Source organism: Rhinoraja longicauda, chromosome 16 (genome assembly GCF_053455715.1).
Source record: "Rhinoraja longicauda isolate Sanriku21f chromosome 16, sRhiLon1.1, whole genome shotgun sequence".
Lineage (NCBI taxonomy): Eukaryota > Metazoa > Chordata > Chondrichthyes > Rajiformes > Arhynchobatidae > Rhinoraja > Rhinoraja longicauda.
In genome coordinates, this window is record NC_135968.1 from 3043005 (window position 1) to 3069044 (window position 26040).

At 48.1% G+C, this 26040-nt stretch overlaps 2 gene segments (V, D, J or C); both read left to right on the top strand.

The window, feature by feature from the left end:
- Window positions 1–711: 711 nt before the first annotated feature.
- On the top strand, window positions 712–1811 carry LOC144601075 (immunoglobulin heavy variable 3-30-3-like). The segment is given in 2 exon segments: window positions 712–875; window positions 997–1811. Coding segments are annotated over 2 exon segments (435 nt in total).
- Window positions 1812–1996: 185 nt separating this feature from the next.
- Window positions 1997–25950, top strand: LOC144601072 (Ig mu chain C region secreted form-like). The segment is given in 7 exon segments: window positions 1997–2203; window positions 10256–10555; window positions 16876–17184; window positions 20703–21005; window positions 21567–21884; window positions 23501–23821; window positions 25246–25950. Coding segments are annotated over 7 exon segments (1998 nt in total).
- Window positions 25951–26040: the final 90 nt, after the last annotated feature.

The following is a 26040-nucleotide window of genomic DNA, read 5'->3' on the forward strand; positions in this document are numbered from 1 at the left end:
GGTGTCCCAGTCTCTCGCTCTCTCTCAGGGGGATATCTGTATACTGATCTGTGTCTCTCAGTCCCTCTCTCTCAGGGGGGTATCTGTACATTGACTGGTGTCCCAGTCTCTCGCTCTCTCTCAGGGGGTATCTGTACATTGACTGGTGTCCCAGTCTCTCGCTCTCTCTCAGGGCGATATCTGAATACTGATCTGTGTCTCTCAGTCCCTCTCTCTCAGGGGGGTATCTGTACATTGACTGGTGTCCCAGTCTCTCTCTCTCTCTCAGGGGGGTATCTGTACAGGTGACCGGTCTCTCTGTCCCTCTCTCTCAGGGGGGTATCTGTCTCTCTCTGGTGTCCCAGTCTCTCTCAGGGGGATATCTGTACACTGACCGGTGAGCCTTGGCCCCGCTCTCATAAGGGGATATCTACATTGACAGGTGTCCCAGTCTCTCTCTCTCTCAGGGGGATATCTGTACACCGACTTTTAACTCAGCCCCTCACTGGGGTATCTGAGTGTCCTCTTGCTCCACAAAGTGTTCAGCATTGTAATGAGTGGATGGAGCAGAGTGAGATCGATCTTTAATCCGGATCTCATCATTGCCCCTCACCCGCCGCGTGTTGTGGAGACAAACACCTTTTGGGGAATTGAAATCTGTGCTGGGGGCCGGGACAGGAAGCTGCCCCTCTGGTTTCAGTGGGTGGCAACCTGCTCAAGCCGCGGCTCCCTCTCACTCTCAGCTCACTTCCCTATTTAAACAGCGCTGACTGCGGCTCCCGACAAAGCCCGGCCTGAGCTGAAGCCGCCGATTCCCGGAGTGTCCAAGTCTGTCTCAGTGCGCACAGCGATGGGGGTCGCTGCTTATCTCTGTCTCCTTCTGTCCTGTGTGACAGGTGGGTGTCCCCGCGGCGGCGTCACCCCCACTCGGGGCCGGCTGCTTCTCGGTCACTCTTTGACCCTCTGCCTGGTCAACTGTTCATTAAACTTACTCTTTCTTTTCTCTTTTATTGACAGGCGTTCAATCAGCGATCGTGCTGAATCAGACCCCGACCGCGGTGGCAAAGCCCGGAGGGTCCCTCAAACTGACCTGTGCCACCAGCGGCTTCACCCTCACCAGCGACACCTACAACTGGGTGCACTGGGTGAAACAGGTCTCCGGGAAAGGGCTGGAGTGGGTGGGGGCAGTGGACTATGATGATGACAAATATTACGGGCCTGCCTTCAGCGGCCGATTCGAGGTTTCCAAGGACAGCAGCAGCAACGTCTATCTCCAAATGAACGGCCTGAGACTGGACGACACGGCCACCTATTACTGTGCGAGAGACACAGTGAGCGGAAGCGGGGCCGGGCCGGTCCAACAACCCAGAGAGAGAGAGAGCGCCTGCCCTCAGGGCGCTGAGTGAAAGGGCAGCGGCGATCACCACAGCCGCGCTGCCGGCCTCGCTGCGCCGCCATCGGCCGTCGCTGGGATGGGAGACCCGCTGTCAGCCGGGATTCACGGGGATAGGGCGGAGGGGCCGAGGGGACACCGCATCACTTCAGAGGGCAGCTCGGAGCCAAACGCCGTGGGTGCGACCGGAGTCACGGGTCGATCAGGCCCGGTGTCCGTCTGTGAGACACGATAAATGGTTGGGCGAGAAGGGACATCGATGAACAGAGTCAGAGACCGTGGGCTTCAAGCTGACAGTGCGATGTGTGGAGTGACTGGGCTCGGAGACAGTGAGAGGATGGAGGTTATTGTACGGCGGTGAATCACAGTGACTATATGGAGTACTGGCCCACGGTGGCGGAGAGCTGAACAAAAACTGCCCCCGACAAATGAGCGACCGCAGCGCAGTCTGTCTCCACCGATTGTACATCGCTGCTTCCCGGAGACAAATCCCTGAAGCCTGACTCGCACTGCTGGGGGGAAATGTCCATTACTGCCCGGTTAAAAGCCCGAAAGGAGGCGATTGTGTTTCTGAGGGACGGCCAGAGCCGGTGGCAGCAGTCGGCAAAAATGCCTCTTTTATTCACACGTCAGGTTGAGACAAGGACGGATATTGGGATGGAAATGCAGGAAGCGGCTGCTCCTGGTCCGGGCAGGGTTCACGTTGACACTTTGCTGGAATTATTGGATGTGGAGGGTGAGTGGAGTTACTGTACTGGCTGAGTGGGAAGATGGAGCAGTGTGACTATCTTGACTACTGGGGTGCAGGAACCTCGCTGACAGTGACTTCAGGTAAGACCATTTCCTCAATTCCATTTTACCCAGTTGTATTTTATTAATTGACGGTCTTTGCGAATTCTGTAATTGACCTGAACTCGGTGAGATATTTGGAACAATTGCACGGATTTCCCGGAGACAGGCGGGTTTGTCCAGAGTTAGAATATACCCAACAACAATACATTTCCCACCATGTTGAACTGCCGCACAGGCTGCACTTTCTCTGAGTCTAACCATCTTCTGCCTTCAGTCCATCTTGTGCCTGCTGACCAAGCTGGCTTTCTGGGCTAGTCCCATCGGGCACATATCCTTCTGAAGCCTTCTGATCCATTTACTGGATAATCAGAATTCTATCTGCTTTTACAGTTTCCTCTGGCAACTCATTCCAGATACTGCCTATCCAATGTGAATAAAATGCCCCTGAAGTCCCCTTTCAAATCTCTCCCTACTCACCTTACGCCTTTGCCCCCCTGTTTTAGAACCATCTATCCTGGGGGAAAAAGACATTTGAGCGTGCACCTTATCCATGCACCTCATGATCTTGTTCACCTCAATAAGGTTGCCGCCTAGTCTCCTTCGCTCCAAAGAAAAACATCCCACCTTATCCTCCCTCTCCCTAAAACACAACCCCACATATGCAGATAATATCTTGGTGAATCTTTTCCAAGTCCTTTCCAATTTAATGGCATCCTTCCTGTAGCTGGGAGACTAGAACTGCACACAGTACTTACTCTAAGTGTGGTCTCACCAATGACTTGTACTGCTGCATCATGATGTCCCAACGTTTACTCTCAGTACCCTTCCCATTGAAGGCAGTCTGCCAAAAGCCACCTCACCTCCCAGTCCAACTAACTCACCACTTTCAACGAACCATGCTCCTGTATTCCCCAATCTGTCTGTTCAACAACACTCTCCAGGCTCTGCCATTTACTGTGTAAGTCCAGCCCTGGTTTGATATACCAAAGTTCAACACCCCTCACTTGTCAGAGTTAAATTCCATTTGGCATACCTTGGCTCGCCTTCCCAACTGATCTAGATCTTCATGTAAACTTAGATAGCCTTCCTCACTGTCCACTCATGCACTGATTTTGGTGTCATCTGCAAACTTACCATCAATGTTCAGTATATTGCATGGCAAACTGTTAAACATAGGAACATAGAAAATAGGTGCAGGAGGAGGCCATTTGGCCCTTCGAGCCAGCACCACCATTCATTGTGATCATGGTTGATCATCCACAAACGGTAAACCGTGCCTACCTTCTCCCCATATCCCTTGATTCCATAACCCTCTAGAGCAGCTCTATCTAACTCTCTTTTAAATTCATCCGGTGAATTGGCCTTCACTGCCTTCAGAATTCCACAAATTCACAACTCTCTGGGTGAAAAAGTGTTTTTTCATCTCAGTTTTAAATGGCCTCCCCTTTATTCTTAGACTGTGGCCCCTGGTTCTGGACTCCCCCAACATTGGGAACATTTTTCCTACATCTAGCTTGTCCAGTCCTTTTATAATTTTATAAGTTCCCCTCTCATCCTTCTAAATTAATGTAGATAACAAACAACAGTGGTCTCAGCAGTGACCCCTGCAGCAATCCACTTGTCACAGGCCTCCGATCAGAAAAGCAATACTTCACAACTACCCCTTGGCTCTTCCTCCAAACTAATTTTGAATGTATTTGGCTAGCTCATGTTGGGTTCCATGTGATCTAACCTTCCAGACCAGCCCACCATGCCAGACCTTGTTGAACCCTATCAGGTTCATAAGGCACAATTTCCCAAACACAAACCTTCCCAAATCCTTGGCCCACCCTCCCAAGTGATCTAGATCTTCTTAAAATCCCTAATCATTCCGTGCCTATCCAAACACTGGTAGTTCCTGTCCTTCGGGACATTCCCACCAATGAAGTCAGGCTGACTGATGTAGATCCCTGCCTTGGCCCTAATGTCCTTCTTAAATAGCGCAACAGTATCAGCCACCCTCCAGTCTTTTGGAGATTAATCTGCAGTGAAAGATGATGTAAATACCTCTGAAGGAAAGTAAATTATTTTCCCGAGCTTCCCACAAGATCAGAGGATGCAGTTTTAAAGCACTGGGGATTTATCCACCTTAACGCACTTAAAAGCTGCCAATAGTTCCTCTTTGGTCAATTGTATATGATCTAAGACATCACAACTCCAATGATTCAACTCATTCGCTTCCATGATCTTCTCCTCAGTTAATGTGGATGGGAAATATTCATTTAATATCTGCCCCATCTCTTGTATCTACACAAAGATGGCCTTGCTGATCTGAATTTTAAGGGGACCTATTCTTTCCCCAACCACTTTATCTTTATTTGACTATCGAGTCTCTCTTAGGATTTTTATTTACCTTGCCTGTCAGAACCATTTCCAGTCCTCTTTATTGCCCAAGTGCATTCTTAATAATAATAATAATAATATTCATTTATTGTCATTGCAACGAGTACAACGAAATTAAAAAATAGCCAATCCTGACGGTGCGTACAAACATATATGCAATAAATGCAAAAACAAATAAATACATAAATACAATTAAATACAATTATATTAAGTACAAGATTTTTTTAACGGTGTTGCCTAGTGCAAAGGTAGTGTTCAGTGTTAAGTGTGTTCCTACACTCCTTATACTCACCGAGGCATTAGCTTGAGCCCGACAGCCTTAATCTGACGCACGCCTCCAGCTTATCTCTGACCGGAGACTTAACATCATTCAAAAACCAGGATTCTCAAAACGTACCAGACTTGGGCTTCACCCTAACAGGAATATGCTGCCCCTGCACTCTGACTATCCCACTTATGAAAGCCTCCGACATGTCAGCCATCCCCTAACCACTAACAGACTCTCCCAAACAAACTCTGCAAGACCCTTCCCAATGTTTCCAAAATCAGCCTTAACTCAGTTAGGATCTTAATTTGTGGTCCAGTTTCATGCTTCTCGATAACTACTTTAAAACTAGTACAGGTGTAGGAAGGAACTGCAGATGCTGGTTTGAACTGAAGATAGATCCAAAAAGCAGGAATAACTCAGTGGGTCAAACAGCATCTCTGGAGAAAAGGAATAGGTGACGTTTAGGGTCGAGACTCTTCTTCAGATTGAGAGTCAGGGGAAAGGACTCTCAGTCTGAAGAAGGGTCTCGACCTGAAACATCACCTATTCCTTTTCTCCAGAGATGCTGTTTGACCCGTAGAGTCACTCCAGCTTTATGTGTTTAAAACTAGAAGAACTATGGTCACTGATCCAAAAATGCTTCCACACTGATATTTCATTCCCTTTCCTCGTATCTGAAGAGGAGGTTTAGTGTTGTATTCTCTCAAGCGGTTCTAGCAGAACCTTCTTTGAGTTGATTACAGGACCTTTGTGAGATGCAGTTAACAAATTCCATCTCATCCAAGCACTTAATATTGTGGGATACCCAGTCAATATGAGGGAAGTTGAAATCTCCCACAAATATCGCCCTATCATTTGTCCAACTCAGCTAAAGGACAAGCATGGGCTCAATCAGATGAATGGCCCCGTTCTGTGCTCTGAGATTCAATGGAACTATCATTTATTTAGTAAATCCAGTACATGCTCCGTCAAAGAGATCCCATCAAACACATCCAGGGCGGACAGAGCACGAGTCAAATGCAGAGTAAATCTCCCCGTGTCACTGTGCTGTCAGCTACAGATTAGATACAAAGTTCCTTCTGTCGTGTCCCAACACTCCCAGGGAAGGTACAGCACAAGATAGACAATTAGTGAGGCTCCCTCCAACCTGTCCCCTCACACAACCTGGGTACGGATAGACACTGAGTGAAGTTCCTTCACTGTTACATACTCCCAGTGCAGGGACTGAGTGTTTGACTCACAGTGAAGTTCCCTCTACATTGCTCTGTCAAACACTCCTTGTGTAAATGTTTCAGAACACAGAAGGCTCTTAAGATTGTAAAAAAAATTAATGCTGTTTGGTTAAAAAACGAAGGTTCGCAATAATGACTGATTTGAACATGAGAGAATGTTGTACTTGGTTCTAGATGTCGGTTTTAGTCCACCAGGTTTTCTTTGCATTTTGTATTAAATTACAACATTTAGAGATCCTTTGTAAGTCAATACCTTTTATTCTACATTGTGAATTCACTGCTGCCCGTACTTTAGATTCTAAGTCAAGTTGCTTGGTGTTTTTGACATGAGTTTTGCTGCACTAAAGAACTGCTTTTTCTCAGTTCACAGACGGAGGAACGGCTCTAATTTCCTGCCCTCCTCCGTCAGCCGACTGGGTTTGTCCAACAAGTGCTTTGCTCCATTAACCAAGGCTGCTGGTGTCTCAGTGAATCTCAGTGGTCATTCAGAGCACGTTTCATGGTGTCTCCGAGCCCTTCACAGGCAGTGAAGCACGTTCACTGTAGAGCCCTGTTGTAAAGGAGGGACTGTGGATTCACTCTGCACATAGCAGAATCGGCAAACCGCTGGTGAGGGGGGAATGTTGTCCGAGACACCACAGGTACAGTGATCCAATGGACGGGCATCAGGCTGCAATGGGAGGGAAGGAGCTGGGGAACTGGGCAATGGGCCAAAGCACTCGAGTAATCCAGAGGGATGGATGAACAATCCATAGACCTGAGTTTAATTCCACCACAACTGTGGAATTTACACTCTGTTAATAAACTGGGACAGATTGGACCTGTGTCAGATTTTTTTCCATTAGTAACCTGGATTTTGTGCACTAATCCACAGTAATGATGAGCTCTCAGCTTCTCTGCTGTACCTCAGCGGAGGAGATCTGTTGTGTTTGCCCAGTCAAGCCTATATCTGACCCCTGTCCCAGCAACGTGATTGGCACTAAATGCACCCAGAATGGCAACCCAGATGGGCAGTTTACTCTGACTTTACTGCCCCTCCTCACCCCAGCACCCTGCTGCTCCATCCACCCCTCACCCCAGCACCCTGCTGCCCCACCCACCCCTCACCACAGCACCCTGCTGCTCCACCCACCTCCTCACCCCAGCACCCTGCTGCTCCACTCACCTCCTCACCCCAGCACCCTGCTGCCCCACCCACCCCCTCACCACAGCACCCTGCTGCCCCACCCACCCCCTCACCACAGCACCCTGCTGCTCCACCCATCCCCTGCCCCTCCTCACCCCAGCACCCCGCTGCTCCACCCACCTCCTCACCCCAGCACCCTGCTGCCCCACCCATCCCCTGCCCCTCCTCACCCCAGCACCCTGCTGCTCCACCCACCCCTCACCCCAGCACCCTGCTGGCCCACCCAGCCCCTGCCCCTCCTCACCCCAGCACCCTGCTCCCCACCCATCCCCTGCCCCTCCTCACCCCAGCACTCTGCTGGTCCACTCAGCTCCTCAACCCCAGCATCCTGCTGCCAGTATGATGTGTTTTCCAGTCCCTGACCCGCCTCCTGACCACATTAGGAACATTGATCCAAATTAAACTGCACTCACCACCTGCTGGTCCTGGGATGGAAAACACTGAGCTGCAAATCTCGCCGTCTGACATTATTGAGCCTCCTGCACGAAACACTCGGCAGCTCAGGCAGCATCTGTGGGGAGAGAAGCAGTCACCCTTTCGCATCAGTGATCTTTCATCAAACTCTTTCAGTACAATTTCTGACAACCACGCTATTTCCACTTTTATTTGATGGTTTTATAATTTTGTTGAAGGTTTCCACAACCCCAGGCAATCTCAAAGCATTTCCCAGCCCATTAATAACTCAGAGACATAGAGTCATACAGCACGGAAACAGGCCCTTCAGCTCAGCTCGTGCAAGGAGCCTGATGCCCCATGTATGCTAGTCCCACTTGCCCATGTTTACCTCATGTTCTCTAATCCTTTCCTATCCATGTATCTGTCCAAGTGTCTTTCAAATGCTGTTATCATCCCTGCCTCAACTGTTTCCTCTGACAGCTTGTCCACACACCCTGCGTGTGAGAAAGTTCCTATTAAATCTTGCTCCTCTCATCTTACACCTATGTCCTGTCCTCTGGTTCTCCTATCCTGTGTTGATTCCCCTATCCTGTGTATAAAACTGTGCATTCACCCTATCTATTCCCCTCATGATGTTATACACCTTTATAGGATCACTCTTCAGCCTCCTAGAGGTGGAATGGAGGAAAGTCCTAGCCTGCCCTACTTTTCCCTCTAGCTCAGGCCCTCGAGTCCTGGCAACATTCTTGTAAATCTTCTCAGCACTCTTCTGGCCTAATGATATATTTCCTAGCTTGATGAAAACTGAACATTGTACTCCAAATTCAGCCTCACCAATTTCTTATAACTCTCCAGTATAACATCCAACTTCAGAACAGTAAACCCTCATTTTAACGGACCGTGGTGTGGGGGGATATCGTCCGTTATTGCCGAATGTCTGCTTTATACGAGTAAGGTATTATTCATGTTTGCAGTTGAAACAAAGAATGCAGATGCTAATTAATGCACAAAAAGACACAAAGTGCTGGAGTAACTCAACAGGTCAGGGAGCATCTCTGGAGAACATCGATAGGTGAGGTGGGGACTGATTCAGTCTGCTGGGTTACTCAAGCACTATGTGTCATTTCACCTTAAAACCAGGCGCCAGTGCTTCTGCTCCGCACCAGCCCGCCCTTCTTCATCCACCGCACGGTCCGGTGACACGGCTGTGGTTGTGGCTCATGTTGTAGCCTCTGGGCGGCAGTGCTATCTTCAGGCCGCTGTCACTGACAGGGTGCATGGTCACCATGGGGCACCCTCTCCTCTCACCAGCTGCTGCTTCCAAGGTGCAGTATGTTGGTGACTCCAGCGAGAAGGAGGAGGAGACGGCGCTGGAGGGGGGAAGAGGCGAGTGGACATAGGGAGGGGAGGAGAGAGGGGAGAGGTGGAAGCCGTGGACAGAGCGAGGGGAGGGGGGAGGGGGGAGGAGGCCGAGTAGACAGAGTGAGGGGAGGAGATGGAGGGGGGAGGGGGATGAGGTCAAATGGACAGAGCGTGGGGAGGAGATGGCGGGGGGAGGGGGATGAGGCCGAATGGACAGAGCGTGGGGAGGAGATGCAGGGGGGGGGGGGATGAGGCCGAATGGACAGAGCGAGGGGAGGAGGAGGAGGAGGAGGAGGAGACGGCAGTCGAGCAGGGAGAAAACATTTCTTCACACAGAGAGTGGTGAGTCTGTGGAATTCTCTGCCACAGAAGGTAGTTGAGGCCAGTTCATTGGCTATATTTAAGAGGGAGTTACATGTGGCCCTTTTTGCTAAAGGGATCAGGGGGTATGGAGAGAAGGCAGGTACAGGCTACTGAGCTGAATGATCAGCCATGATCATATTGAATGGCGGTGCAGGCTCGAAGGGCCGAATGGCCTACTCCTGCACCTATTTTCTATGTTTCTATGTTTCTATGAGTGGACAACAATAACAGCTGCATCAAGCGGACAATACGGTGGATGACGAAGGGCTTACTTGCGATTGGGGGTGGAGTTGGAAGCCGGGGCTCTAAGCGGTCAGGAGCCATGCATGGCAGGGTTGTTTCGGCAGATGCATCCGCTCTATCTAAAATCTGCTATAAAGGGGTCCATTAAAACGAGGGGTTACTATATATCAATTCCCTGACTCATGAAGTATAAGAAAATAACTGCAGATGCTGGTACAAATCGAAGGTATTTATTGACAAAATGCTGGAGTAACTCAGCAGGTCGGGCAGCATCTCGGGAGAGAAGGGAGACGTCACCCATTCGTTCTCTCCCGAGATGCTGCCCGACCTGCTGAGTTACTCCAGCATTTTGTGAATAAATACCCCTGACTCATGAAGACCTTTTTTTACCAACCTATTCACCTGTGACAACGCGTTCTGGGATCTGTATCCCTCTGTTTGGCAGAAGCTGCCTCCCCAGTGGCCGGTGCGTGATCAGCATTTCACTGCTTGGTCATGCACGGTGTGAAGGGATTGGAAAGGAACCATTTCTCTGCTCTGCCCGACCTTCTCTCGGCCTGAATCACCTGCATTTACTCAGGAAGCTGCATGAACCTGTTGCACGCGCTGGTAATAATCCATTTAATACAGAACCAACTGTTCATTTATTTACATTTCAGAGGTTAAGACCTTGCCTTCAGTCCACATCACCACTTCCTGCAACACAGAATCTGACCAAGAGATCAGCCTCCTCTGTCTGGTCAAGGACTACCAGCCTGAGATCATCAGTCAGACATGGTCCACCAGCAGTGGGGACATCACCACTGGAATCACAAAGTACCCACCAGTGTTGGGACAAAACAGCAAGTACACAATGAGCAGCTTGCTGCGAGTCCCTGCGGCAAATTGGAACAGTAATAACGTCTACATCTGCAAGGCAGGAGACAAGCCGGTGACAGCGACGATCCAGAAGCCTGAAAGTTAGTATGAGATTTTGTTGTCTATTTAAAGCTGATGATAAGACTGAAGTGGAAGCCTTTGTCGAACAATTCGAGTTATTCACAAAATGCTGGAGTAACTCAGCAGGTCGGGCAGCATTTCGGGAGAGAAGGAATGGGTGGCGTTTCGGGTCAAGACCCTTCTTCAGACTGATGTCAGGGGGGCGGGACAATGCAGGAGGAAGCTAATTAATTATTTTGCTCATTCATTCTCCTCCTCTCAGCCAGAGTGCTGCTGCTCAAGGAAAAAGACAGAATTTATATGTTGGGGAGGGGTGGGGGGGGTGCACGGAGGAAGCATCTGCTCTTGATCTGCCTTGATCTGCCAACATTCTATCCACTGCTTTGTCTAATTCCTGCAGCTCTTTACCACCCAAACACTTCCCTCCAGACCAGCTGCTGTACACAGAGCCACACCTATTGTGCCCATGCACAGTATGGAGATTTAAACCATCCTCACTCTTCCTGCACTTTCCCCTCGACCCTGCAGCCGACCCCTCACCAAGTGAAATCCAGTCTCCTTGTGGAAATGACATGAATCTGCATCCACTCTCTCTTTTAACCACTGCCTTCCAGTTCTGATCAGATCATTACTGTCATAACAAAGTAAGTTACTCTTGTCCATCTGACCTCCTTTCGCCACTTAACTTAAAGTTGTGTAGGAAGGAACTGCAGATACTGGTTTAAAGCGAAGGTGAAAGGGAAAAGAGAGATACAGATGGTGATATGGAGAGATGTAGAACTACTAGACCAAGTGGACCCGTTGGGCGCAAGTCTCTCCTGCATTGGTGCAGCACCCTCTCCCTCCTCACCCCCCCCTCTCCTCTCACCCCTCCACTCCTCCCCCCTCCCCATACCCCTCTCCCCTCCCCCTCCCTCCACTCCCCTTCCCCAGCCCCTCCCCTCCCCCACCACTCCCCCCTCAAACACCTCCCTCCCTCCACTCCCCTTCCCCAGCCCCTCCCCTCCCCCACCACTCCCCCCTCAAACACCCCCTCCCTCCATTCCCCTTCCCCAGCCCCTCCCCTCTCCCTCCCCTCCTCCCCATACCCCTCTCCCCTCCCCCTCCCTCCACTCCCCTTCCCCAGCCCCTCCCCCACCACTCCCCCCTCAAACACCCCCTCCCTCCATCCCCCTTCCCCAGCCCCTCCCCTCTCCCTCCCCTCCTCCCCCACTCCCCTCAAACACCTCCCTCCCTCCACTCCCCTTCCCCAGCCCCTCCCCTCCCCCACCACTCCCCCCTCAAACACCCCCTCCCTCCACTCCCCTTCCCCGGCCCCTCCCCTCTCCCTCCCCTCCTCCCCATACCCCTCTCCCCTCCCCCTCCCTCCACTCCCCTTCCCCAGCCCCTCCCCCACCACTCCCCCCTCAAACACCCCCTCCCTCCACTCCCCTTCCCCAGCCCCTCCCCTCTCCCTCCCCTCCTCCCCCACTCCCCTCAAACACCCCCTCCCTCCACTCCCCTTCCCCAGCTCCTCCCCTCTCCCTCCCTCCCTCCCCCCTCCACACATCCCTCCCTCCCCCCTCCACACATCCCTCCTCCCTCCCTCCCTCCCTAGGATATAAATTTAAACTTTAAGATGTCAATAACTTAAAGAATATAACACCGATTTCAATGAAACTTCTTCCATTAGCACCAAAGGGATGACGGTGAGTAAGGTGGGCCTAAAATTGTTGCGCTATCGTGTACTGTTTTGGCTGTAGTTCAGGAACAAACAAACACGCAAACGAGAGTTTTAGTATGTAGATGGGTGGAAACGAGTTACAGACAAAGTTGAGGTTAAGGCAACTTAAAGTTGTAATTCCCAAACCTCCTGCCAATAGAAACAATTGTGTCTCATCTATTCCTGCTCACTGGAACCGGTGATGGCCGTGCTGTTCCTGTGTCTGCTCCAGCACACACTGAGATCACGGATGGTCTGTATGCCAGCCCCACTTACCCAGCTCCACTCTTATCACTGCAGAGTGGCCACACTGCTGGGGAAGCTTGGGTTCTAACCCAGCCTCCTAATCACAGCTCTGTCCAGCATCTCACTGTGGGATCCACCATATCAACACATCACCAGCATATCACCAGCATTGTGGGGAGGGCTGGTACTGGGCTAGGGGTGACTTGTACAAAAGGGACGGGTTGCATCTTAACAGCAGGGGGACAAACATTCTGGCAGGCAGGTTTGCTAGTGTGGCACCTGTGGCTTTAAACTAAGTAGTGGGGGGGAGGGGTTAACAAATTGTGAATATGAAGATGAGGTAAAAGGGAATACAGGAGATATTGCAAAAGACTCTCGGAAGAATGGGAACAGAAGTTCTAGAGGGGAAAAGAAATTAAGGGCAGGGCCAATTGTGACCGATGTGAGAGGGGAGGTAAATACAGAAGTTAAAGTGTTGTACTTAAATGTGCGTAGTATAAAAAATAAAGTGGATGAGCTTGAGGCTCAGTTAGTCATGGGCAAGTATGATGTTGTAGGGATCACTGAGACATGGCTACAAGAGGACCAGGGCTGGGAACTGAATATTCAGGGGTACACAACGTATAGAAAAGACAGACAGGTGGGCAGAGGGGGTGGGGTTGCTCTGATGATAAGGAATGATATTCATTCCCTTGCAAGGGGTGACATAGAATCAGGAGATGTTGAATCAGTATGGATAGAAATGAGAAATTGTAAGGGTAAAAAGACCCTAATGGGAGTTATCTATAGGCCCCCAAATAGTAGCCTCGACATAGGGTGCAAGTTGAATCAGGAGATAAAATTGGCGTGTCAAAAATGTAATGCTACGGTGGTTATGGGAGATTTCAACATGCAGGTAGACTGGGAAAATCAGGTTGGAAATGGACCCCAGGAAAGAGAGTTTGTAGAGTGCCTTCGAGATGGATTCTTAGAACAGCTTGTACTGGAGCCTACCAGGGAGAAGGCAATTCTGGATTTAGTGTTGTGTAATGATCCTGATCTGATAAGGGGACTAGAGGTAAAAGAGCCATTAGGAGGCAGTGATCACAACATGATAAGTTTTACTCCGCAAATGGAAAGGCAGAAGGGAAAATCGGAAGTGTCGGTATTACAGTATAGCAAAGGGGATTACAGAGGCATGAGGCGGGAGCTGGCCAAAATTGACTGGAAGGGGGCCCTAGCAGGGAAGACGGTAGAACAGCAATGACAGGTATTCCTGGGAATAATGCAGAGGTTGCAGGATCAATTTATTCCAAAGAGGTGGAAAGACTCTAAGGGGAGTAAGAGACACCTGTGGCTGACAAGGGAAGTCAGGGGCAGCATAAAAATTAAGGAGAGGAAGTATAACATAGCAAAGAAGAGTGGGAAGACAGAGGATTGGGACTCTTTTAAAGAGCAACAAAAGTTAACTAAAAAGGCAATACGGGGAGAAAAGATGAGGTACGAGGGTAAACTAGCCAATAATATAAAGGAGGATAGCAAAAGTTTTTTTAGGTACGTGAAGAGGAAAAAAATAGTCAAGGCAAATGTGGGTCCCTTGAAGACGGAAGCAGGGGAATTTATTATGGGGAACAAAGAAATGGCAGACGAGTTAAACCGTTACTTTGGATCTGTCTTCACTGAGGAAGATACACACAATCTCCCAAATGTTCTAGGGGCCGGAGAACCTAGGGTGATGGAGGAACTGAAGGAAATCCACATTAGGCAGGAAATGGTTTTGTGTAGACTGATGGGACTGAAGGCTCATAAATACCCAGGGCCTGATGGTCTGCATCCCAGAGTACTTAAGGAGGTGGCTCTAGAAATAGTGGAAGCATTGGAGATCATTTTTCAATGTTCTATAGATCCAGGATCAGTTCCTGTGGATTGGAGGATAGCAAATGTTATCCCACTTTTTAAGAAAGGAGGGAGAGAGAAAACGGGTAATTATAGACCAGTTAGTCTGACATCAGTGGTGGGGAAGATGCTGGAGTCAATTATAAAAGACGAAATTGCTGAGCATTTGGATAGCAGTAACGGGATCATTCCGAGTCAGCATGGATTTACGAAGGGGAAATCATGCTTGACAAATCTACCGGAATTTTTTGAGGATGTAACTAGGAAAATTGACAAGGGAGAGTCAGTGGATGTGGTGTACCTCGACTTTCAGAAAGCCTTCGACAAGGTCCCACATAGGAGATTAGTGGGCAAAATTAGGGCACACGGTATTGGGGGTAGGGTACTGATATGGATAGAAAATTGGTTGACAGACAGAAAGCAAAGAGTGGGGATAAATGGGTCCCTTTCGGAATGGCAGGCAGTGACCAGTGGGGTACCGCAAGGTTCGGTGCTGGGACCCCAGCTATTTACGATATACATTAATGACTTAGACGAAGGGATTAAAAGTACCATTAGCAAATTTGCAGATGATACTAAGTTGGGGGGTAGTGTGAATTGTGAGGAAGATGCAATAAGGCTGCAGGGTGACTTGGACAGGTTGTGTGAGTGGGCGGATACATGGCAGATGCAGTTTAATGTAGATAAGTGTGAGGTTATTCACTTTGGAAGTAAGAATAGAAAGGCAGATTATTATCTGAATGGTGTCAAGTTAGGAGTAGGGGGAGTTCAACGAGATCTGGGTGTCCTAGTGCATCAGTCAATGAAAGGAAGCATGCAGGTACAGCAGGCAGTGAAGAAAGCCAATGGAATGTTGGCCTTCGTAACAAGAGGAGTTGAGTATAGGAGCAAAGAAGTCCTTCTACAGTTGTACCGGGCCCTGGTGAGACCGCACCTGGAGTACTGTGTGCAGTTTTGGTCTCCAAATTTGAGGAAGGATATTCTTGCTATGGAGGGCGTGCAGCATAGGTTCACTAGGTTAATTCCCGGAATGTCGGGATTGTCGTATGTTGAAAGGCTGTAGCGATTGGGCTTGTATACACTGGAATTTAGAAGGATGAGGGGGGATCTTATTGAAACATATAAGATAATTAGGGGATTGGACACATTAGAGGCAGATAACATGTTCCCAATGTTGGGGGAGTCCAGAACAAGGGGCCACAGTTTAAGAATAAGGGGTAGGCCATTTAGAACGGAGATGAGGAAGAACTTTTTCAGTCAGAGAGTGGTGAAGGTGTGAATTCTCTGCCTCAGAAGGCAGTGGAGGCCAGTTCGTTGGATGCTTTCAAGAGAGAGCTGGATAGAGCTCTTAAGGATAGCGGAGTGAGGGGGTATGGGGAGAAGGCAGGAACGGGGTACTGATTGAGAGTGATCAGCCATGATCGCATTGAATGGCGGTGCTGGCTCGAAGGGCTGAATGGCCCACTCCTGCACCTATTGTCTATTGTCTATTGTCTATTGGGGCACTTGACAAGGTTTGCAGATGATACAAAGCTGGGTGGTAGTGTGAACTGTGAGGAAGATGCTATGAGGTTGCAGGGTGACTTGGACAGGTTGTGTGAGTGGGCGGATGCATGGCAGATGCAGTTTAATGTGGGTAAGTGTGAAGTTATCCACTTTGGTGGTAAGAATAGGAAGGCAGAGTATTATCTGAATGGTGTCAAGTTAGGAAAAGGGGACGTACAACGAGATCTGGGTGTCCTAGTGCATCAGTCACTGAAAGGACGCATGCAGGTACAGCAGGTAGTGAAGAAAGCCAATGGAATGTTGGTCTTCATAACAAGAGGAGTTGAGTATAGGAGCAAAGAGGTCCTTCTGCAGTTGTACAGGGCCCTAGTGAGACCGCACCTGGAGTACTGTGTGCAGTTTTGGTCTCCAAATTTGAGGAAGGATATTCTTGCTATTGAGGGCGTGCAGCGTAGGTTTACTAGGTTAATTCCCGGAATGGCGGGACTGTCATATGTTGAAAGACTGGAGCGACTAGGCTTGCATACACTGGAATTTAGTAGGATGAGAGGAGATCTTATCGAAACGTATAAGATTATTAAGGGGTTGGACACGTTAGAGGCAGGAAACATGTTCCCAATGTTGGAGGAGTCCAGAACAAGGGGCCACAGTTTAAGAATAAAGGGTAGGCCATTTAGAACTGAGATGAGGAAACACTTTTACAGTCAGAGAGTTGTTCATCTGTGGAATTCTCTGCCTCAGAAGAAAGTGGAGGCCAATTCTCTGAATGTATTCAAGAGAGAGCTGGATAGAGCTCTTAAAGATAGCGGAGTCAGGGGGTATGGGGAGAAGGCAGGAACGGGGTACTGATTGAGAATGATCAGCCATGATCACATTGAATGGCGGTGCTGGTTCGAAGGGCCGAATGGCCTCCTCTTGCACCTATTGTCTATTGTCCCAGACGCTGGGAGAGTGGAGTCCTACACTGTGGCTGAAGGAATCATGTAATAACAGATATTAAATATGTTACAGCTCATACACCTCCACAGCTCATCCCACTTGTTCCATCCCCGGAGGTTATCCACAATCAAACAACTGCTGTCCTGGGCTGCGTGATATCTGGATTCTCTCCTGACAATATTAAAGTTTCCTGGGAAAAATCTGGAGTTGTGCAAGAAGGCATTGTTCTCCCGTCCACTCCGAGAAGTAACGGTGGATTTCAAACAGTTGCTTACCTGCGGTTGCCTGTGGAGGAATGGACCAACAAACAGGAATATACTTGTGAAGTGAGCCACGAACCTTCCAGCTTCAGGAAAAGGATCAACATGAGATATCAAGAGGGTGAGTGGTGTCTGTGAATTTACTTACAGTATTAAACAATCTTACTGACATTTCAACCAAATTCCAGTCCCTGAGATCAGTCCTGTTGAGCGACGTATTATTTTCAGATTTTGCTTTTGCAATTTATGCCAATGCCTTCCACCAGTAATTCTAACTCATTCTGCAGGACATGGAGAGAGGAAGGTCACCAGTGTGTTTGTTCTCACTCCTCTAGTTCCCTTTGTGTGCAGTGGTAAGAAAAATGGGGCAGTGAATAAACCACAGGTCCCATCTGACATCTGGAGAAAATCTCTCTTCCCTTCTCACTGTCTTCTTTGTGTTTGTTTCTCCAAATCCATCCCTTTCCACTGTTTCCGGAGAATCTGTTCTGTAGAATATTTTTTCATTGAAATGTAGGTGCCCTGGATTATTTTTGAACTCATCTCCACCCTCTTTAAAGTGTTGTCTGATCCTGGACAAAGTGAAGCAGTTGATCATGGTTGGCATAAACTCATGCTGATAAATACTGAGGACACAGACTGGGAATATGTGGATCTCCTGTTCTTCAACACAGGAGGGGAGGTGAAAATCTCTTAACACTTAAATCCATGAACCTTCCATTTCCAGGTGGAGAACGTCCCAGCTGTTCGAAGTGTATGCCGAAGTTCTTCTACCAGAGTAATCTCAATGTGACATTCTCAGATGGTTCTACCGGGCAGTATCATTGTTGGGGAGGAAAGTGTCAAATAAAGTAATTGGCTGCGTATGGAATTTGTCATTCTATTATTACAACCCATTGATAAGATTCAAACCCAACCCCTGGTATCCATTGGGATCAAAGTGTACCAGAGTGAGGACAAATATCCAATTCACGTTGCCACCCTCTCCCCACCACTCATTGCCTGTATACTCATTCATTTGTGGACATTGCTGCTTCACATCCCAGTGCCACTGACTAGATTCCTTCATGCTCTGACTCCAGTCAGCAAGGACCACCCAGAGACCGCGAGGCAGGAGATGTTTAAGGTGAACTGTGTGAAATGTCAAAGTGGCTCAGTAAAAAATTGGGTGATCCTTTATAAAGGCAAACTGGTGAGGCAAGATGCAGGGTTCTTGAATCCAGAACCAGGGGCCACAGTTTAAGAATAAGGGGTACATTGAGAACGTAGGTGAGGAAAAACTTTTTCAGTCAGAGAGTTGTAAATCTGTGGAATTCTCTGCCTCAGAAGGCAGTGGAGGCCAATTCACTGGATGCTTTCAAGAGAGAGCTCGATGGAGCTCTTAAAGATAGTGAAGTATGGGTAGAAGGTAGGAACAGGGTACTGATTGTGAATGATCAGCCATGATCACATTGAATGGCGATGCTGGCTCGAAGGGCCGAATGGCCTACTCCTGCACCTATTGTCTATTGGCTCTAATTGGTCTCCTGTCCTACACTGGCTTTGGATGAAAACTGGTTAGCACAAATTGCCATTTATTAAACCACCTCCTTCAGAAGGCAGTGGAGGTCGATTCTCTGGATGCTTTCAAGAGAGAGTTATAGTAGATAGAGCTCTTAAAGATAGCAGAGTCAAGAGATATGGGAAGAAGGCAGGAACGGGGTACTGATCGTGGATGATCAGCCACGATCACAGTTAATGACAGTGCTGGCTCAAAGGGCCAAATGGTCTACTCCTGCACCTATTGTCTATTGTCTCCCAAACACAGACCTCAGTCCAAGGGAGAAACTCAGGGAATGCAATGAATGTTGCAAGGAATGGATGTGGTTTTGTTATAATCATCCAAGGATAAGCAATACAAAATGTCTCTTGTGGAAGATACCAATATTTTACAGCATGGAGAGTAACCATACTCTGTCAGGTTTCATATGAAGCGATTTCCCCCCACACCGGGATGGTGGAACTACAAGACTGTCACTGATATGGGATGGGATTGACCATCTTGCAAAACCACATGTTCAACAATATCACATTGCAGATTAAAACAAGATTCACAAAGCAAGAACATTGTCCACTGTTAAACTAGGCTTACAAATTTCTGATGACACTGCAACAACTGTCATCCAGACGAATATCATGCACAGAACTATTTTTGAAAGGAATTTGCTCACCATTTTGCTTAAAGAAGGAGGGTTTGTGAAATAGACAACATCATACACTGACAAATGTCAGACAGACACAGTGTGTATGACCTCTGCTTTCTACGCAGCTGAAGGCTTTGACTCCCAGGCTCACTGAAAGTTTCAATTCTGATACAAACGCAATCAACCCTCCACAATAAGTGTTTGAGAGCACAAACACCTCATGTGGCCCAAAGTGACCGAGTGTGTAAACAGTGCACACACGAGAGTGAGCTGAGTGGAACTAGACTTATGATGGTGTTTCAGAAGACACGTGGCAGTGCAGGTCAGGGGCAATGGATGAAGAATCATTCTCTTCCTCGCCCAGTGATTCTGTAGTGAAACGGGAAAGTACATCTAATGCAGAATTTCATCCCAATCTGCAGCAGGAGGGGACCTTGATACTTCTACGGATTTATGATTTGCTCTGCTGTTGCTGGATAGTCAGCCACTAATTTATTTCAGATAGTTGCTATCAATTACTGAAACGCCTCCAAGACTTCACTGGAGCACAGTCACACAAAACTGACATCAGCCTGTAGCCATTTTGCTACCGGTGTGGAGTTGTGTAGTGGCCAGAACAGATACGATGACATATTTCCTTCCGTGAAGTACAACAGTGAACTATCGACATGCTTCACCACCAACGGAAGCGTTTTACGTCAGAATGCATTAATAGAATTTAAATTCCCAGATCACGGGTTGGAATTTGAACTCATGTCACCAGATCGACAACTTCTGGATTCACATTTACTGTCACTCTTCATTTCAAGGAGGAGAGACGGGGAGATCTGCTGAGTGAGCTTTGGTGCTTGTGAGCAAGTGTGTGTAACATGACACAGCAAGTGATACAAAGGTGAAAGGAGTGCAGGCTTATGAGTGCCCAGGGTTGGAAGAATGCCACCTTTACTGAAGGTTGTGTGGGTGGTGAAGGTTTCAGAGATGGTGAGGGACATGGTCAGAGTAAGACTGGGATATCAGCATGTAACATTGTTAAACTGAGGGAATCCCAGGCTTGGCCCACAGGGAGAAAAGTTGCTTTTCTCATTCATGTTGCTCAGTATTACTAATTGATGCTGTAGGGGTTCCAAGCAAAGCATATATCAAATTGTGCTCCTGTAATGTACCAGCAGATCATGGTTCTGGGAAAGAGAGTCACATCCCTGTTGATGGGTCCTTTGATCTGTTTTTTCAGTCGAAATACCCAGCCTACTATTTAACACGAGTTTTTCTGCAATTCTATGTGCAATAAATCTAGCCAGTGACTACTTTGATCTGTCATTGATCAGTCTTTTATGTGATGACATAAAAATCTTAAAGTTTTTTTATAAGACACCTATTTGGATTTCTGCCCTGTCTTTCCATTAGTAACAGATGAGTATCAACTAAAATTCTGAAGTTTTCCATTTCTGATCCACAGAATTGTCCGTCTTGATTAAAAACCCTGGCATAAAAGAGATTTGGATCAACAAGACCGCTACGCTGGTGTGTACAGTGATCTGTACTGATTCGAGCCAGGTCCATGTCACCTGGAAGGTGGGAGGAAAGGAGAGAACTGAAGGAGTTGTGACCCGTACACCGAGCCGTGAAGGCACGCGAGACCCAGTTACCAGTGAACTCTGGACCAGTGTGGAAGAGTGGACCAGCGGGGTGGAGTTTGTGTGCTCCGCCCAACGATCTCCATCATCCTCACCAGTGTCAGCACGGACCCACCATAACAAAGGTGGGAAACAGACCAGTGATTAAATGGCAATGAGAGAGAGAGGGTACAGAGAGGGTTTACAAGGATGTTGCCAGGGCTACAAGGTCTGAGGTATAGGGAGAGGTTGAGTGGGCTGGGACTCTATTCCTTGGAGCGTAGGAGGATGAGGGAATATCTTTTTGACGTGTGTAAAATCATGAGAGGAATAGATCGGGGAGATGCACAGTGTCTCTTGCCCAGAGTAGGTGAATTGAGTACCAGAGGACATACATTTAAGGTGAAGGGGAAACGATTTTATAGGAATCTGAGGGGTAACATTGTCACACAAAGGGTATTGGATGTATGAAACAAGCTGCCAGAGGAGGTAGTTGAGGCAGGGACTATCCTAACATTTATAAACAGTTAAACAAGTACATGGATAGGACAGGTTTGGAGGGATATGGACCAAACACGGGCAGGTGGGACTAGTTTAGATGGGACAGGTTGGCCGAGGTGGGCAAGTTGGGCTGAAGGGCCTGTTTCAACACCGTATCACTTTATGACTCTATGAGAGAGTTTAACATTTATTTTCCTCTGTTCCAGTTGAGCCAAAAAAACCTGAAGTCAGACTGCTGCTTCCAGCACACGAAGAGACCAAGCATAGCCACAAGGTCACCCTCGAGTGTGTGGTCTCTGGATTCTACCCAGACCTCATAAACGTCACTTGGAAGAAAGACGGCGCCCTGATCTCCATCAACACCAGCGCTACACCGACTGCTCTGGAGCAGGGCGGCACTTTCAGTGCCAGGTATTTCCTGACCATGAGTACAGAGGATTGGAAGTCAGGCTCACGCTTCAATTGTACAGTGCATCATCACGCCTCCAACACCATCCTCACGAAGGACGTGAAGAACAGCCAAGGTAGGCTCCTGGGTTTCACCTCACTCTCCACATTGTTTGCTGTGTGCTGTAAACTGTGCCACACATGGGCAACACTGTAACATGGTGCAGTCCTGCTGTGGGCTTGTAAGTGAGTCTGGCCACAGAAATAATTGTATCTTTGACATTGCTTTAGTAACTTGAGGGCAATCCACGCCAGTTGACAGGCCAGACATGGTGGAGATCCACGATACTCTTCTTCCAAACGGGCTTTCCCTCTGCCTTTGTACTTAATGTGAGTGAGTGCCTCAGCTGTGACAGAATGTCCATCAGAGCAGCTCTCTCCCCGCCCCAGCGTGGCAATGTGTAGCAGTCTCTGCAGGCCGGCTGCAACACACAACATTCTGACAAAGCAGCAGCAGAGTTTAGTTACACCTCATGGATACAAACTGCATTTAAACAGTTGTGACTAAATGAAAGGACACAAAGTCGAGACCCTTCTTCATTCCACTTGTGACTAAATAAAATATTGCCGGTGCTTACATTTTATAATATAAATTGAAGAACTTTCCGCTGACTGGTTAGCACACAACAAAAGCTTTACACTGTACCTCGGTGCACGTGACAATAAACTAAACTCAATTGAACATTTTGACCTCGAACATTAGCTCTATTTGCCTCTCCACAGAGGGTATTTTCTGCATTTGATTCAGTAAATAGCTGGTTAAAGGTTTGGTGATCACAAAACTGTCAAATAATGTCATAATCATAATCGTAATCGTAATTTATTAGCCAAGTATGTTTTGCACCATACGAGGAATTTGATTTGCCATACAGTCATACCGAAAAAGCAACATGACACACAAAATACATAAAAGTTTGACATAAACATCCACCACAGCGGCTCCTCCACATTCCCCCCTGTGATGGAAGGCAATAAAGTCTTATCTTCGTTCCTCCTTCCCTCCCGCGGTCGGGGGAGTCGAACCATCCGCAGCCGGTGATCGAGCTCCCACGTCAGGGCAGTCTAGGCTCCCACATCGGGACGGTCAAAACTCCTGTGGCTTGGAGTTCCCCAAATCGGTCCCTAACCAGGGACCGTGAGCTTCACGATGTTAAAGTCCGCAGCTCCCGCAGGTTGGAGCACCAAAGGCCGACCCCTGGCAAAGGCATCGCCTGCTCCAAGATGTTAAAGTCCACAGGCTCTGCGGTTTTGCAGCTCTAGAAGTCCCAAACAAGAGGCTGCCAACTCCACGATGTCAGGCCGCAGTGCGGACGGAGATACCACACGGCAAAAGTCGAGGAAAGAGATAAAAATAGTTTCCCCCACCCCCACAAATACAAACACTAAAGATAAGCTAAAACATACATTTTACAACAAACTAAAAACACAAAGAATGCAAAAGATGAAGACAGACAGTTGGCGAGGCAGCCATCGTGCGGCGATCCCCTGGTGGTCAACCTGTCCATTCACATTGTTCGGCAGGGTTTCCTTGTGGGATCAATAGGAAGCTTCATTCCTTCACCACTGTAGATAAATCTCTCTGATGTTGATGGACCGCCATATCATTTGGTGGAGATGAGCACGAAATGTTGGTGTTTCAGTGACAAGCTGCTCCATCAGGGAACGGTGACATGATAATTGTGATTTCTCCCAGATGAATGTCCAGATACCCGCCCCTCGGTCACTTTAAGCAAACCTTCCTTCGAAGAGATCTGGATGAACAAGACAGCCACCATTCTGTGTAAGGTGGTTCACAGTGATTTAGAGGGATTCAGGGTAACCTGGCAAGTGAATGGAATGAAGAGAGAAGACGGGGTAACACCTCTGGGTGAAGAGAGGATCGGAGGTGCAGACACCATCACCAGCGGACTGACGGTCCCCGCTGCAGAGTGGGAGAATGGGACTCTGTACACATGTGTGGTGGAGGACAAGAGTTTGCCAACGCCGGAGAGGAAATCCATCAAGAAGCAGACAGGTACGTGTGGACAGAGGTTGGTGCGAATCTAATCTGAGCAAATGGACTGATTTATCACATCCAGCATAGAAAATAATTGCAGGAGCAGGCCATTCGGCCCTTCGATCCTGCACGCACATTCAATATGAGCACGGCTGATCATCCATATTCAGTACTCGCTTCCTGCATTCTCTCCATATCCCTTGATCCCTTTACCCCAAGAACTGTATCCAACTCATTCTTGCATTTCATTCACTGGATGAATTTAAAAAATAGTTAGATAGAGCTCTAGGGGCTAGCAGAGTCAAGGGATATAGGGAGAAGGCAGACACCGGTTACTGATTGTGGATGATCAGCCATGATTACAATGAATGGCGGTGCTGGCTCGAAGGGCCAAATGGCCTCCTCCTGCACCTATTTTCTATGTTTCTATATATTTAATAATTGGGCTTCAGTGCTGTCTGTGGCAGAGAATGCCCAGGTTCACCACTGTCTGGGTGAAGACATTTCTCCCCCTCTCACACCTACACAGCTTCACCCCAGACTGTCATCTCCTGGTCTGGATTCCCCAATATCTGAAACATGCTTCCTACGCCTCATCTGTCCAATCCAGTTAAGAATTCAATAGTTTCTATCAGATTCCTTCGGATTTTTCTGAACTCCAGTGGATATCTAATGGATATTAGGGTGGACTTACAGATGGTCAGAGAGTGTGAGGGACTAAAAGAAGACTAAGCTCTCCTGACCAACCACATCACTAAAATCCCAAGTCACCACGACACCGTCGCTCAAAACCACACTGGTTCCCACAGCGTGAGCTGCTTTGATAGAGTCGAGGGAGAGGGATTTGCACCTTTCACAAGCCGAGGTGCAGACTGAGTCAGGACTGGAAGGGCAGGGAGCTTGAGGCACAGACCAAAGTCCAGCAGATCATTTAAGCAGAAGGGAAGATGGAACAGACAGCACAGGACGAGGCAGGTCCAAGGACTGAGTTCCACTTTCTATAGAGTCTCTGCATTCAATGGTTCCTGTTGATGAACGACCAAATTTAAACTCACTGGAAGCTATAGTTCAGTTTAGTTTCGAGATACAGTGCAGTAACAGGCCCTTTGGCCCACCAAGCCCGCGCCGACCAGCGATCCCACGCAGTCACGTACAAACTCCAAACAGACAGCACCCATAGTCGGGATCGAACCCCTGGTCTCTGGTGTTGTAAGGCAGCAATTATACCGCTGCGCCACCAGGCAACTCTGTAAAATGTACCAGAGGCATGATTCTATTCCACACATCACTACAATGAGCAGAAAGGAAAAGCCTTTAGTTTCTGGTGAACTGAGGTCCCTCTGGATGTAAACGTTGTCCATGTCAGTATAAGATTAGAATGTGTTGGGGAAGTACAGAATTACCGACAGATTCAGTCTAACTCAGGTTCTCTCTGTTCCCAGATGGAGTTGTGACTCGTCCTCAAGTCTACCTTCTCCCCCCTTCGTTGGATGAGGTGGAGACGGATGAGACGGCCACCTTGACGTGCCTGGTCACCAAATTCTCTCCAGAAGACATCTATGTGGCCTGGATGGCCAACGACACCCTTCTGAAGACAGGGATCGTGAACCAGCCCGTGACCAAGGACACCAGAAATAGGTGGAACACCATGACCAGTCAGTTGAAGGTTTCTCCAGAGGAGTGGAACAGCGGCACCACGTTCTCCTGTGTGGTGGGACATGGGTCCATCACAACCAGCCTGTTCAGAAGCATCAATAAATCTCACAGCAAACCCACTCTGGTCAATGTCTCACTTGTTCTGACTGATAGCTTTAAATCTTGTGTATAACACCCCATGATTCATTTATAAAACACTTGTTTTGTTCATTTCTGGATTATTAACTGACCCAGAGGATGATGGGTTAGCTCCCTAATACTTCATCAAAATGTGAACCTTTGTAAATCATTTTTTTTTAAATCCGACACAAGAATCAAATTTTGCCACAGTCATAATTCACCACAAATGTCTGAGCTTCTGGATACTTTTACAGAACTTTTCTGCCATGTTTGATCAGATTTCAACCCTGTGTGGGATCACACGAGGTATTAAATCTATGTATGTGTCAATGTACCAATACAAGTTCAATAAATGTGATGTGAAAAAGGTTTTATGTGCGTGTTCCTGACTGGTGTGTTTTGGGTGGCAGTACATGAGTAACTTGGGATGTGAGGTGTGCACATTCTAGGAGAAGCACAGC